The 16,411-nt window shown below is 51.1% G+C and overlaps 1 protein-coding gene across 1 annotated transcript in view; it reads right to left on the bottom strand.

Annotated features, from left to right (window-relative positions):
- Positions 1 to 11,488, bottom strand: part of LOC128726786 (myb-like protein Q) — a 90,687-nt gene extending 79,199 nt beyond the window's left edge. Inside the window, exon 1 of the mRNA XM_053820614.1 lies at positions 11,303 to 11,488. Within this exon, the coding sequence (XP_053676589.1) occupies positions 11,303 to 11,488 (186 nt within the window). The remainder of the gene's footprint in view (positions 1 to 11,302) is intronic.
- Between the last annotated feature and the right edge of the window lie 4,923 nt (positions 11,489 to 16,411).

Here is a 16,411-nt window from a genome sequence, read left to right as displayed (position 1 = left end):
GAAAGAGAGAGAGAGCGAGAAAGAGAGAGAGAGAGAGCGAAGATCGCCGGTCCCGAAAGTGATAAACCCAAATAGGATTTTCCATTTTCCAGCACCAAACCGCACCGGAGACGTTCGCCGGCCTGTGATCTAATCCGTGCGGGCTCGGGAAATGGGCGCCCCCAAAAACATCGGGCATTCCTTGCCGGTCTCGGGCGGATTTTCCCGTCCCACAACCGTTTTCGGCTCGTTTCGCGTTAGCGCATTCGCACGACACGCGGGGCACATTTTTATTTCATTTTTATGGCCAATTTTATTTTACTTTCAAATGAAAATTCGAATTTGCTTCACCTCCACCGGGCGCGTTCCGGTTTCGTTTATAATGCGACCGGAAGTTTCTTTTTCCCGGAAGCCCACCGCGCGTGAGAGACAAAAGGTTGCGCCTTTTTTTTTGCCTCCGCCACAAAACACACCCGTTGAGTTTCGTCCTGAAACCCACCCTCAGTGGAACACGGTTTAACGGCCAGGGTGAAAATTCGATGCGATTCTTTCTTGCGTGCATGCGAACTTGCGAAACCCCGCTAGGAATCCCACGATCCGGATCCAGGATGCCTTCACATCACTTTGCCCCCTGGCTTGCGGCGCGCGTAGTTCATCGTTAAAAAATAAAAACGGATGAAAATGTTTTATTGCGATGGGGCTGCTGTGCGGGATTTATTCTCGCCGTCGAGGTGGGGCTTTTTTTTCCCCCCAGCGGTAGGCGAAAGCAAAGTCCCTCGCCCACACAAAAAGGGAACGGAATCGCAATCAATCGCCGGTCGATGTACGTGCAACGGCACGTCAAAGTGATCGCTCCTTCTGCTTTCCCCATTTGCCACGACAACGACACACACACAAAAAAAGGGACACGCTTCTGGGTGAGTGGTTTTGGCTTTCGTATCGATGAATGTCAACAACAACCGGCTGACCGAAATTCCCTGGAATGTGCCGATTGATAAGGCAACGCGAGCGCAAGCGTTTGAAGTGTGCCCCGGTTGGGCGGGAGCAAAATTAACAAACCATAAACCGAGGGCCGTCGCCACCGCCTTGTCACCAGGAGAGAGAGAGAGAGAGCAAAAAAAAAACACCCCAGGACATCTCTATCCTTGGCTTCTTTGGTTCTCGGTTCCTTTATGGGTGGGTGGGAGAGAATGATTTTTTTTTATTGCTTTTCTTCTCGCCCACCGCTCAATACCCACCGCAAGGAAGTCATTCAACCGAGCGGCGGCAAAAGCGCAAAGAAAATCACTTCACGCGCGACCCAAAACCCCACCCGCAACCAAGGAAAAACCGCCCCAAATGGAACGTGAGCAGAAGGAATTTTTCGATGAAATAGCATTCATGCCCCGCGCACTGGGAAACCTCAAAATGGGAAAACTCACCCCCCACCGCGGCCGGTGGTTCACATGCACACATCCACGCGGAGGAAAATATTATATTATTTTGTGCGACCAGCGTCAGAATCCCCGAAACACACTAAGCGACGGGCAAGTGTACCGGAAGTACGGAAAATCGGCACAATCATGATCGAAAAGCCAGACCCGGAGCAAAAGAAAAGCGAAAGGGCACTCTTCGGACACGAGGGCCACGCTTGAAGGATGTCGATGAGGAAGATTAATGATGATTATTCAGATTCGGGGCGCTCGGGGGGGATGTTTTTTTTTTCGTTCCGCCGGCCCACCGACCCACCGGGCATTAATGCGATAAATTGCGTATGCCAATTTTTCATCTCCACCCGGGTTTCGGGTGAAGAAAATTCGTCCGAGTTGGCCAACTTTAGCCACGGAACGTGAGCCCGGTGACTCCTTCTGTAATCGGCGTATTCGTAAGCCGCGGTTTTTAAACACCCACCAGGCGTCTCCATTCGGCGTGGGCGAGTTGTGGAATATTTATGCCGCCTTTACTAGAGTCGCCCACACGCGCCCAGATCGTTCATTTAAAGCGTAACGAAGGATGGATGTGGCTTGAAACAAAAAAAAAGGGTGCCTCAGAGTCCTGCGCGCTCGAGACGCAAAGGCAATTTATATCGCCACTATCGAGCAGCTCTTAGGGCTGGAGCTAATTCCCTAGGCACGGCACAAAAAGGATAGACCACCGAGAAAGGATAAAACTGACTTAAACAAATGCCAGAATAAGCCGGCAAAGGGCTACAATTTTTCAACGCTTTATCCGCTTCCACGTTATCCGAAACCGTGATGGCACAAATCTCCCTCCCCCAAAGGACCTCTCCAAAAGGGCGAGAGGCAGCAAAAAAAAAAGCAAGGCTTATCGATTTTTCCGATTCTGTCAAAAACGAAAACCATCGGGCTCGTTCCCATCATCCGGTTTTCGGCCGTTCCCGGCCAGTCATCCTGTGCCGGCCATGTGTGCCTAGTTTCATGGTCGTTTTGACGTCGTCCCAGATTTGCCGATTTCATCGCGGGGCATTCGTTTTTTGATCTCAACTCACACACATTCTTCTCCCACACCCACAGCCGTCCTGTTTATCCGATGCCCACTGCTCCACTCTCGTCCGGTAACGCGATGTGCCAAGCATTTCTGTTGTTGCTTTTTCTCCAGTCACGCCGTTTCTTCTGATCGCGTCACGGCCGCTCTCTCGATGCCGCATCCTTTTTCGGTGCTTTTCCTTTGCATGATGTTTTTTTTTTTTGCGTTTGTTTTTCGTTTTTGTTTTCGCCTCCGTTCGCTGATTATTTCTCCCGGCCACCCACCCTTTGGGGAGAGGGTCCTTTTTTTTTCTTGAACGCCCTTCAGCTGCACACCTTGCGCTTGGGTACGACGAGGACGACGACGACGACGACCACCCCCCACGCCTCGTCACGCACGCACACGATGATAAATTATCCCGCCGGTCAATCATCGGCAGGCACGGGCACGGGGAACGGGCAGTGGGTGGCACGGGAGACGGTTGCGTGTTGTTAAATTATTATTATTCCGCAGCATTTGGCATCCCGCCGGGCGCGTTCGGGAGCCACCGTCGGCCATCTTAATCGAATCACGCACCACTCCGCGATGAGTCGCGGCGCCAGCGAGGCCATTTTCCATGCGAAGAGGGCGGAGATATGCGGCGGATCGCAGAAGGGGACGGACCGGGCCATGTATGTGTGCTGGCGTACACGCGCGAGGACGAGAGCGATGGACGCACCGCAGGGCACCGGATAAACCTGCCGAAGCTGAGAAATTATTCAATTAATTACAACCAAATTACGCGCCCACAAAGTGGTCAACTCGCGGTCAGCTCTCGGACGAAAAAGGTTGGCTCAAAAGGGGGGGGGGGGGCCAACCTTCCTAAACAGCCGTGGCTTGCGAACGAACTTAATTGCGAAATAACTGCAACAATGAAACAACGCGAACGCGCTCGCTGCTCTAAAGCTCACCATGCCAAACGAGATGCGAGCCTGCTCCGGGCGAGTTTATTATCATTCACGGCACGCAGCGGCCGTCATCTTCATCAGACGGATTTCAATTTGGAAAAGTGTAATCTAATACGAACGAAGAAAAGTCCAACTGACAGGCATGGTGCCACAGGGATCTGGCCCCGCCAGCAGGGCATGTGATAATACGACGAGGGACTAGGGAGAAGAGCACAAAAAAAACCACCGAAGAAAAAGGAAAGAACGAAAAAAAAGGGGGAACGAACGAAGCCCCGGTCGGTCGGAAAGGATGTAAACGGGGATTATTCTCGCTTCCGGCGACGGTTTCGTTCAGATCAAGAAAATATTTAATTTCGAACAGTTTCGGTGTAGAGAACGGCCCCCGGCGCTCATCTGGAAAACCGCACTTTTTGTGTGGCTCAAATTAAATATATTTCAAAATTAATCCTGCGAATGAAACACGCGTTAGAAAAAGCTGCGTATGGAAAAGTTTTTCCTTTCTCTCTCTCTCTCTCTCTCTCGCGCGCTTTGGACTTTGGACTCTTTCGTTTCTCATTCACCAGGTGCTGGGGATAATTTGTTTGCAAGTTATTTTTGTTTTCCCTTTGCTCAAGGGCCCCCTAATTTCGGCGACAACGTGCTTCGCGCTTAATCCCGGAAGTCGATTTGTCGCACGAAAGAAAACCCCCCTGGACCCAAGCAAAACCTGACAGGATCTGACCGGTTGGCAGAGCGAATGAATGAACCGAAACGAGCCTTGCCTTCGACGAATCGCACCGCACCATCACGGGGTGCCACGGAAACGGTGATCCTCTTTGCGAGGATTAATTCAAGTTTTCCGATTTCATCCCATTCCGGGGCGATTATCCATCGCCGCGCTACCTTACGAATGGCCCCCCCTTCCAAACCGGCTGCACTTCTCGCTTTCTAATTTCGTTACGCCCAAGTTCGCCCACACCAGCTCGAAAAAAGGGACACTACCGGGTGAGCGTGGGTTTCCAGGAAAAACCCCGACCAAGACCGGGCAAGTCGCTTAGAAACGTGCGTCAAACCCGAGCAGCAGACCAGCCCCCCCAAAACGAAAGGGGTTTTTCAGGGCCGGGCTCCAAAAATCCCACGTTAATCCAATATTACCGAAGCCGCAAGAAGTAGCCGGGACGTTGCGTAAATAATGGCCGGAAATGGGGAGTGCGCGCCCTCGCGTAATGGAAATGGGAAATTTGGCCACTCCGATTCGAGCCGGTGAAGCTGCCCGGGCCCGTAAACGACGGTGAAGCCTCCTTTAAATCCGCTGGGTGAGGCTTTAACTTCTCAATAACGCTTCCGGGTGGCATTGATTAAAACCACCTTCAACCGATGGGATTTTATGAAGCGAAACACGGCACCCGGGGCTGGTGGCTGACGATGACGACGGCAATCATGACCGGCAACGGAAGGAAAGTTTTCAAATTTCATCATTTAATTAAATTCCATCATCGAACACAACACCGTCGTGCGCATTAAAGGACGCCCGGGAGGCCACGAAAGCCACGGACCTGGGTGCTGCTTTCCCTTGCGATCCTTGCTGGTGCTTCGATTTAATAAGCAACCTTCCTTCCGGCACGGTAGCTTCAACCGAAATATGGCTTTAATCAGCCCAAACCCGCGGGCGTCGCTGGGTGAGTTTTTAGGCGGGTTGATTAAATAAAAAATTAAAATACGCACATTCCCCAGGTGAGGCAGGAAGCGATAACACAGATTGGCAAAAAAAGCAGGCCGCCCCATTCCGATCGGGAGAGCTTAGCAAAATCGCAGGGGAAAAAAGAAATATCATTAGCTCATCAGCTCACCAGCCGGGTGAGATAAACGGCGCAAAAAGTCGCCCTCGTTGTGCCGATTCGCAGCCCCCACTTGTCCTTGAGCGGTGGCACATTTACGACCAAGCGACACTTAGAAAATTGATTCCACCCGAGTAACCAAGCACGCAATTGGGTTTGATGATGAACCCTCCGCCCAACAATTCGCGACATCAGCGTGCGAATCTAGCACACATCAACACATCCCAGTGCCATTACGTGTAACTAAATTACGGTTGATTTGTTGTGTAAACAATCCCACAATCGTGCTCAGGGCGCTGCAATTGTGCAGCCCGGGGTGTGCGCTCTGTTTTTTTCCGTTTTATTTCACCTAAGGAGCTCGCCTTTTGCGAGAAGCCAAACCAAAGAGATGCAATTGTCCGTCCGTGGGTTAGTCATGCTCGGTTCACGGTGGAAGCGAGAACTTGCGAGTCGAGCAAAAGGGCCACACATCTGGGCCGGAAAAAAGGACGCCAAAGTCACCGCACATCGGAAATGAGGTGAAGGACATCTCCCTTCGACTCGACACTCGAAGAACCTTCGAGGCGTTTCACAACGGGATTCTCCGAGGTAGCTGCATTAGTCACTGCGTTCGCTACCTTCAGCAACGGTTGCAAAAGAAAAAAAAACTGCCAACCCATTCAACCAGCCTGCAGGAAGTTGTAAAATGGTCAGTTTGAGCTAAAAATATAGGCACCCATTAAACGGAACACTGATAACGAGTGGTCGAGTCAATCGGATGCGGTGCTTCACGCGCTTCACGGATAAAAGCACACATTGTCGCAGGAAAACTTATCGCACCCTCAAAAATAGAACCCCATTAAGGGATATCCGGAAATTCACCAGAAACCAAACGCCAGGAGACACTAACCGCGGGGTCATCGTCTCACCGTCAATCATATTGACGCGAGAAAGTGATTGTTTTTACATTTTTAACAGTTCCCCCCCGGTCGTCTATTTGTGTTAGCAAATTTATTTTCCCACCCAAAGCCGTCATCAATCGGAGGGAGTTGCATTATTCTTGTTGCTTTCGTCGCACCAAGCTCATCGATGCGAACGAATGCGGCCAAAACGGACGTCAGACTTAGTAACTAGGCTGGTAAATAGGCGAAAAAGAAAAAAAAAAGCAAACGTGTGTGTGTCGTAAGACGGCCCTTTCACAAACCGACCGACTGATCCCAACCACGACCCATTGGACTGCTTCCAAACAGTGCCCCACAACCGAACGCAAGCTGCCCTAAATCTCAATTCCCAACCAACCCCACCCCCCAATCCAACCGAAAGTGGTTCGTGATTGCAAAAATGCATACCTTTTTCCAGGAGAAATTAACCTTTTCGCCTCGACTACGACCATTCCACGCGGCCGCGGTAAAACATTCTAACTAATTCTAATCGAAACCCGTGTCCCACCACCCTGTAGCTGAGTCAGTTTGCATGCGTCACTCCACCCTGGGGCCGGGGGCTCGCTTTTTCTTTTTTTGCTTTCCCGTTCGATGGTTCATTCGAAGCACGCGGCCAGCGCGACGTTCGCACGTTCGCTCAGACGGCGCGGTAAACAGCGCCCGGGTAAAGTCAAACTGCGAAAAACTCCTGCACCGGCAGGCGTTACGTCACAACCCAAACAGGGTGGGCGTCCTCGGCACGTGGAGCATCGTGGCCGTCTGCTGGAAAGCCGGGAATGGCAAGTGGCAAAGCAAACAGTCGAAGGAAAAACGACGCCACGGAAAAGAACCGGCCCGGTGTCGACCTTTACGAGAAGTCGTCTAAATGTCTGCTCTGATACGAAAGCCTTCCGACCCAACTCTCCCCCCCCCCCCCCCCCCATTGTGAGCACTCGAAGCGGGAAGTGGTTGCTTCTCCACAACAACTCGGGTGCGCTGCTGATAACGTTGCGATGAGATTTTCCTCCTCCATTTTTTTTTGCTTTCTCAAGCCACTTCGTCGTCGATGGGAGCCGGCTTTAAAACTGTTTATGTCGCTTGAATCCGCGGACGGCTTGGCTTTTTCGCGTAAAGGGCTTCTCGAGTACGCGAATCGATCGATCTTTGCTTAGCGAAACGCGAGTTCGATGAACGCATCTCAAAAGCGCATCCACTTGCATGAAACATTTCACACACCACCGCACAACCCTTGGAGATAGTGTGAAAGATTAGACAGCCCTTTGGGGGGGGGGGGTGATATTTTTAGAGCAAACACCTGCCCCTTCGGAAAGGGGGCGAGAAGGGTGCAGTTGAATTATGCACACCATCGAAAATGGCAACAAAAAAAAGGCACCCACACACGCAGCCGTGTTGCACGCAATCGCTCGCAAACGCTTGCACGGTTTGTTCAGTTGTAAGTCAGCCCCTTACAAGAGCGCCCTTCGCCCTTCTCGGCTTAATCGGCTTTGAAACCTCCCCCCCCCCCCCCCCCCCGGGGTCCAGAAGTAGGAGCCGATTTCCATACGAACGGACCTCCTTCCCCCCCCCCCCTCCCCCCCATGGCGGCAGGTCAGCACAAATCATCCAGTCACGTACGACGGAGCTGATCACGTTTTCGGTCCACCTCTGGCACGCTCGCGCTTTACGCGAATGCAACAGCAGCAGCAGCTCCCGAGGGCTTGTTGCTATTTGCTGGATAAGACTAGACGAACCACACACACACACACACACCGACACGCGTGAAGGGTGGTTGTTTTCGTCACCATTGTTTTCCGATCCGCAACAACACCCGCTGGGGCGAGGTTTTATCCGCTTGAGGTTTTGTTGTTTTTGTGTTTTTGTTTTTCGCTCGCTGCTGCTTCTTTGCTTTATCAACCGTCGCTTTGGTTGTGCTTTAAACGCGCGCCCACTTCGACAAGCCTACTGGGGGCCCTTTTTTTTTTTATTCTTCATTCAACCCCCAGGGCACTGATGCACACCCCACTCCCCGCGAAACAACCCCCTTAATCAGCTTACCCGATAGTTCGGGTTATGGTGCGATTTGAGGTGGGCTATTCTGGGGGCCTTCTGAGACTTTTGAGTACGCGGCTGGTGCTTTAGGCTATCGCTACCGTTTCGCAGAGGTCCATTTACACTCCGTCTGGGGCGTCTTAAGAGGCTCGAAATGGCTCTTGAAACAAGCACCACCGCTGGGTTGGGAGCCTCGTGGCGGTTGGATGAACTGAGGATGAAAACACACTCCGAACAAAACAAAAAAAAACGCCCCAAACACACGCGCAAAAGGCCAGCCAGCCAGCCGCCAGACGTGGGCAACCATTCCACACCATGTTGTTGACCAAAGACCAGAAGTCTGCGATGCGAAAAATTCGGCCAACCCGAAGGAGTGCCACTCGCTGCTGGCGGAAATATTTCATAGAAGAATAATATCGCCAGGGAAAAAAAGTGCTCTTTTCTTCTTCTGCTGGGCTGCGTTTTCTTTTCTTTTCGTGCCAACGAGCTTTTCCCGCAAGCCTCACTTCCCGGGGCCGTGAAGGCTCGCAGGGAATTTCGGCAGTTCGTCACCACCACGCCCGTTCGGTGGCCAAAAACACAAAAGCCAGCGAAGGAGGGTGGAGAAAAAGGTGTCCGTAATGTTGGGCTTCCGCGAAAGGCGACATAAAAACAACGCCCTGGGGGTGGAAAACAAACCCCCCACGGAACGGCGCGACAAAAGGCGAAAGGAGCCGAGAGGAGCCGGAAGAAAATGCGCCACGATGGAAAAGAATCCAGTAAAGGAAGAAGGCGGGAGCGATGGATGGAGGAGAGCAACAAAAAAACCACCCACACACCCACACACAAACACAAGAAACAAACGCTCTTTAGAGCGCGCATAATTTTGGCACAATCTGGCACACTCCGGGCACTCCGAAGCCTCCCGAACCCCCGGTAAACGATCGTATTTATCAAGCAATTAACACTTCTTCAACGCCGGCGCCGGCGAAGATGGTGGGCTCGGGGACTTTTGCACTTTTGCCCGAAAAATGCTCCCCCCCCCCCCCATCGGCCTAGCGCGACGCAAAGAAGCGACGAGAAAATATAACTAACGACACCGAGGGCCCTCCCCGCCCCACAAAACGGCCCGTTGCTAAACGATAATGATAAAATAGCGAGCGAAAAACAGACACGGAACCGTGCGGGGTGGTGGAAAACAAAAACGACGACTCGTCGGGCGAACGCGAAGAAAAGCCACGTCCGGTTTGTGCGCGTGAAAACCATCGTGAACGCAAAAACGATTCGATTGCGGAAAACGCGCCCGCGTCGGTGGCTAGGAGTGCTACGGCGCCGAAATACATCATCCTTAATTCGGTTTTAATAATTCATTCCACCATCTTTTGCGGGTGGAACACACGCGAACGCGAGTGGTGAGAAAATGGAGCAACAAACAAAAAAAATAGAACTGCCCAGCGCGATTCCTTTGCGCCGAAGATCGGTGGCGTATTCTTTTGGCGTAAGAATTCTCCACGGATCGGTTTCGAGAGGGTCGAGGAGGAGAGTTAAGCGATTAAAACATCCCCACCCAATGCTCAGACCGACGAGATAAAAGGCTCGATTGCGACAAACCAGCATATACGGCGGTGCATGCAAATGTCCGTTTGAGTCTAAATTTGGACTCCAGAGCGGCAAAAAAAGAAAGGTTTCCTGAGCCCGCACGTTTGATTAGATTTTAACGCAATGTTTTCGCGCACTTTCATCGAACGCCTTATCGCGCTAATGGAGACGTTGGCCACGCGAAAGATAAGACTGGAAAAGCGTTATCCTTTTTGCGCGCAGCACTCGAATCGCCACGCTGCAATTTCATCCTGAAACGCACGAGGGTTTGTAAGAAAAGCGCACAAGACGCGTGCAGAAAAACCGCCAGAAAGGGAATTCACTCAGGGGAGAGAAGCAAAAATGGCCCACAGCGGAAACGCAGCCAAAAAGGTAAAGTGGCGGTCCGTTTCATAAAAGGACGAAGAAAGGCAGGAAGGAACAAAAAAAAGTCACAACACAGGCAAACTTTTTTCACGACCAAACGCGCCGACCGGAACCGGCGGGAGCGAATTTTTCCCGTAAACCAAGCGTGTTCGTCCGCGTGGTGGTCTCGATGGGGGGAAAAACTTTAACCAAACGAAAATCTCAACCCGCGTGGCCGCGCGTGGTTTGGCCAGTCGTCGTAGTCGTCGTCCGCCACCGTCCGTGTTGGAAAATGTCACACAAGAAGAAGGTGAAAACGTTGGCAGGGTGGATGGAGGGTGCACAAGAAAACTCCTCATCGTTTTCCACCCGGCAAGCGCAACGACCGGGAAAGTCAAGGAAAAGCGAAAAAGAAAGATGAAGAAAGTCAAAAAACCCTCCAACCACAGCAGAACAACGATGACAACGATGAGCTGGGTGGGGGGAGGGTGGGACGAGTGCACCCTCTCCCTGCCTGCTCAGCTTTCCCACCCGGTCCGCACAGATAATATGGAAATTTATGTTTTAATCTAGACGATATAAATTATGGGCATCGATTCGCCGGCATCCGGCGGACGCCAAAAAGGTTCCCCCTTTGCGGTGGTTCTGCCAAAAAGAGACGCTGCGAAAAATGAGCGCTCGTTCCGTTTGGGAGACGTGGCAAAAAACCCCACCCCCCTCAAACCAGGGAGACCGGAAAATCTGTGTGACAAAACGATCAACGACGCGGCCAAGGCCGGTTTTCGGTCGCTCGCGCGCGCCCGCGCGCCCGCTCGCCTTTGCAAAGGAAAGGACGAATTTATGTGCCATCAGTGTTTCGGGCGGCTTTGATTTATTTCCGGTTCCGAACCGGCTGGCTGGCTGGCTGGCTGGCCTTTGCCGCCCCTTTTATGCGCCCCCCCAAAAAAAAACCCTCAAAAGATTATCCTTTTCTAGGCCAGCATTCGGCTCACGATCGGTTGTGCCATTAATTAGATTGCGGCATCCGAGCCCTTGCCAAACGCGCTTGGTTTGCGCCCGTGAGTTGAGTTGTTTCTCGCTGCCCATTTTCGTCCCTGCTGATAAGCATACACCCACACACCCACAGACAGGCCATAGAAAGCCCGGGGGATGGTTCGCTTATCAGCACCGTATGATGCACCATTATCTCGGCGCTGCAACAACGCACGGTCGGTGCACTCACCTGCGTTGCATCGGTGTATGGTGTGCTGGAGTTCTTATCCACCATCTGGGAGCCGAAAACGGGCGGTGAAGCGTTGGTGTACTGTTGCTGCAGCTGTTGCTGTTGCTGATGTTGCTGCGCCATCGTATCCATCTCGCTGCCGGGCTGAGACAACACGCTGTTCACCTGATTGGGTTGGGGTATCATCACTGGGCTCCCGAAAGCAAAAAAAAACCGGGCCCACACTTTTGCCCTCGACGTTGGTCACCTGCGCCGCGCGGGTTGCGGCACACACCAACCCTCCCACACACACACACACACACGCGCGCGCGCACACACGCACAAACACGAACACGAGAAGAGGGTAAAAGCGCACACACTTTTCTTCTTCTCGCAGGCGGGGAGGAAATATTTGCTAAACTTTTTTCTCTCTCCTTTTTGCTTGAGGAGCCCACACGCACGGCGAACGGGGAAAATGCCACCCGGAAAATGGGGGCGCCTTTTCGATGCCCCTAATTAAGCTAAACTAGGGGGGGGGGGCGCCCTCACGGCGATCGGAAGGATGATCGCGATGCCACAAGCGGATGTACTTTCCTTCTCGCTCTCTTTCTATGGCGCAAAAATCGATTTCAACGCACCCTTCGATGGGGTGGGAAAAGACGCGCGAGACACTGCACTTGGCACCGGGGCACACATGGAAAAAAAACGCCACAACAATCGCAATCAGTGGGAGGTGTGGTGTTGATAAGGAAAAATTAATGATGAGGAAAAAACCCAAAAGCGAAGCAGCTTGGAAACTCTCGCACTGGCACTCGTTTTCGTTCCTCGCACTGGAACCGGGCACTAATTCCTTTTTTTATTATTATTTTGCGGCAACGCACTCGCCCTCGGCCGGTAAGCTGTTTTCCTCTTGATCCTTTCTTGCCGTGACACGAACGCACACACAGAGAGACACACACACGCACACACGTTCACGGGGACCCTACCAAATAGGGCTCGTTTTGGCGTGACACGAGTTAGTCGGTTTTTTGTATTTTATATTTTGCGCTTTGTATTCTTTCCGCACTCCCCGAGATGCGGTGGCAGAAAAAATAAAACAACGCGGGGCACAAAATTCTAAAAATCACTTTCCATCACATTCGTATGCACCGAGCCGCGTGGTGCACGAATCGCTAAAAAATGTCTGCTTTGGGGCGAGAGCAGAAACGAAACAAAATAACGTTAGCATTTCGGCGCGACTTCCAGGGTGGCTTTGCAATTTTTTGTTTTTTGTTTTACGGGAACACTTGCAACTCGCGAACAGGGAAGCAAAACAAAAAATAAACAACAAGAAAGAAGCCTATATCTTCTGCAACGAAACAACCGAGCGTCTTGTAAATCGTGGTGCAATGCCCGTACGGTGATGCTGGTACCAATTTATTGATGCAGATGGTGCGCCACAAAACACACGTCAGCGGGCACCGCACGTACACCACAAGAGACAAGAATTGCACGTTGCCTTTTGCCTGCAGAATGCAGCTGCAGGTCAGGGATTCGATCGGTGCAATCGAAACCCACCAAACGGTGTGCGGGAGTGTGTCTTTGGTAAATTGAATGTCCACCGTAAGTTGTCGCTTTAAACCGTGCACTGAAACGCATCAACGCTGGATACTGGAAACCGGAAGTAGGGCTAATTGCAGTTCGTTTGCTTTATGGCACCTGCACCCTCCCCGACGGTTGCAATGCATTCGCAACAGGAGTGTGAGTCTCTGACATGCTTTTCAGTGAATCCCGAGGACGTTGCATTGTCCTAACCGCAGCGAAACCGCACACCAAATAGCACTCGAAAATCCGCAAGGGATGCAGCAGCAACGATCGCGGCCTCGGAACCCTGTTTTCTTCACTTCACGCACTTCCGGTTCCGGTGCTGCCCTCGCACGGGTGTTCTGGTGCTATCTCGGGTGGTGGTAGGCCTGTTTGCCGGTTTTCGTGTGCAAAGTGACCGCACGACACGACTTCCGCCTTTCCAGAATGGTCCCACGCGGTTGCGTAGCAACGACGGATTTCCAGTCGGCATGGGGCACACCACGGAAACGGTTTGAGAAGAAAAAAAAACTAGAACGTAGCATGCTTGTTTTGAGATATTGAAATTCTAGACTTTGTGCAAAATGTTGATTTTTGGTATGATAATAATAAAAAGTTGAAATATTTTCCACGATTAGGCCGAATGCTCAGCATGTTCATATTTGCAATGAAATATGGCACAAAATTATTTTGTAATTTTTTCTAGAAAAAAAAATCTTTTATTAGAGGCACAAAAAATCTTCAAAAAATCAACGCCTACTTGAAGCCTGAGAATCATCACAACACGAAGAAAGCAACTTCTGTTTGAAATTGTTCCATCCTGATTGTAAAAAAAATTCAAACCAATTTCAAAACCTACAAGCATACGAGAAAAAAATATCCACAAAAGAAGTCACTTCCGCACCGGATTGCATCCGAAGTGCAGCTAGGATTATGCACAAACGCATCGCATGGCGTTGGAATTTGCGAAACACACTCGAACAGCAACACCGACGTTGATGGCGGTGATAAATTTCTCAGAGTTGCAAAAAAAAAATAACCAATCTGCTTCCTGCTCGCAAGATAACACAAACATCCCAGCGTTGAAGTGTTTTCACGAAAATAAATCACACAAAGATGGTGCGTTCCTTCGACCGATCTAATAAGTGGTGTAACCGCGAGGACACATTGGGCAGAATATTCATGTTTCCATTTCAGGGAAATTTTCACCAAACACATACACACCCGGGCGCACTTGGGCACTTTTGGACATGGCCTTACATCAAGTTACGTTCGCTCGCAGCCTCGCATCGAAGTGGGCCGTGAAATTCAAACTTCAACCGCACACACGTCAATTTCTCTACACACGCGACATGAGCTTCACTTTTCGCCTCATTCCCGTTCAAAAGATTCACCTTCTGTAGCTGCTCGACGCTGAGCCACCAACTTGCGCACGTTTGTTTGCTGGCAAGGACTCGACACAACGGACGCACTTAAAACGGGGAACAATGTTTTGCTGGCTGCGAAACCAACAGTGACCGACCGTTCGATTTGTTGCCGACTGTTCGGTGTTGCCCTGCGGCTGCTACTAAAAAGAACACAGGCTACAACACAGACACCGTGCTCTCTCGACAGACGGGGCGCCAGCGTTTCTCGATGCGAATGTGGTGTTCCTCTTGTGCGGCTCTGCACCGGTCTAGCTTGGGAAGTGTTTTGAGACTGAACGCAAGTCGAGCGGTTTCGCGACTGCAGACCATCGGGATCGGCTTCGGTCTCGAGCGCTGGTGTGCCGCGCGTTCACGCACACACTCGTGCTGCGTTTGAGCACCTGCTCGCTCGCACTCACGCGCGCTGTCTCGCTCGCTCGTACGTGCCTCACCGGTGGACACTTGCAGCAATCACCGTCGCGACCCACCCGCACGGAACAATTCCAACACACTGTGCCGCTCGCACACACGCGTAGTGCATCCATCGAGCAGCACTCATGAGTGCGCCGTGAGTTCCACTGTGAGTTACGGGCATCGAATGCACCGCTGTTGAATGCCAGTGTTTGACAGTGAAGTTTCCATCAACTTTATGGTTTTCGAACGAATGATTTCACCGTTAAAATAGACTAATTTATCACTGTTATCAAAGAAATTCGTGCACAATCGTACAGTAGTGCACCACCTTGGGATGTCTGCTGCAACCGGGCAACGGGTGCGTTTACGCACACTCACGCCGTAAGCGCATATTGCTGACTGCATCGACGCGCGACAGCTGATCGCTGGGTGTGTGTTGGTGCGTGTACATATTCAACAAGCGAACTCACGGCGCGAGTGCTCCGATGAGAGCGTGTGCGTTAGTTACCAAGGGGGTATGCTGCTTGGTTATTTTGATCTTAATATTTGCAGCAGTTACTAAAATGTACGGTTTTACGCAACATAGAAGGTTATTTTATGAAGTGAGAACCTTATTGGAGTAGCGAGAACATATTTTATTTTTGTTAAAATGAAGTGATCATGTTTAGGTTGACATGTCTGTAAACGAAGTGCATCGATCGAATGATCGAATCAAATCCAGAAGATCATCAAGTCTTATTGGCAGAAAATCAATCCTTCCTAGTCTATACGAGCAAGCAAAAATAAAATGCATTTAAGCTATCCCCCGTCACGTCTCGTTCGCTCCGGCGGCCACAAACAAACAACACATGCCCATCTGGCCACCGTAATCGCGTGTGCACGACTTTCGCAGGCTTCGATGAATCACACGGCGCATTGTTCAATTGGTATTGAGCCGCCGGGCCACTTTTCTACCTTGCCGATTTGCCTATTCTTCCTCACGAAGTACGTCACAGTGATTGTGCGCTTTTGTTCGCCATAAGCGGGTGGCCTTTTTAAATCCTTTAAAGATTGTAAGGTAATAACCCGGGCCGATTTGTTGTTCCTGGAAGGGTGTTATTTTTGGCTGCAATCGAGATGCCTTTCGGTGGCAGGAAATTACAATACTTTTCGCCCAGCGAGCGGCTGCGACTGCAACCAGTGTGCGTAGTAAACATAACGCACACCAACCAACCAAGCGCATGCTATGCAATTCGAGCATAAACATGCTGCCTGCTTCATCTCACGCGTACTTCACGAACGCAATGCATCTTCGTCCGCTCTGCGCTTGTGTTGAGCATGCGGTTTATGTTGCACTGCTTGCAACATAATTTCGCAACATACACACCCACACATGCGCTCGAAATGTGAGCATAATTTCGCACACCATCAACGGACGGACTTGTGTGTGCGACGCTGGTGTGGGGTAAATAAAAATACAAAACATATGATTTGTGGGTTGGTGTTGGTGGCTTGCTTATGGAGGGGGTGAGTTTTTTTTTTTCATACCGCACTCAGAAACGTCTGGCTCGCAGGAAGTGGGCAAAAGCAGTGCTTGTTAGATGTTTTACGCTTCTCCTTGTTTCGTCTTTCATTTTTTTGTTGTATTTTGTATTTCGCTTTCCTTCCCCGCTCGTCCACCCGTCCCACCCACTCACGGGGGGAGGGTGGCCACGCGTCTCCTTTCGCGCACGTTATCTCGTTCCTTCGCCCCAACACTACGACCGGC

The sequence above is a fragment of the Anopheles nili genome, chromosome 3, assembly GCF_943737925.1.
Source record: "Anopheles nili chromosome 3, idAnoNiliSN_F5_01, whole genome shotgun sequence".
Lineage (NCBI taxonomy): Eukaryota > Metazoa > Arthropoda > Insecta > Diptera > Culicidae > Anopheles > Anopheles nili.
This window is presented reverse-complemented; position numbering and strand designations above follow the sequence as displayed.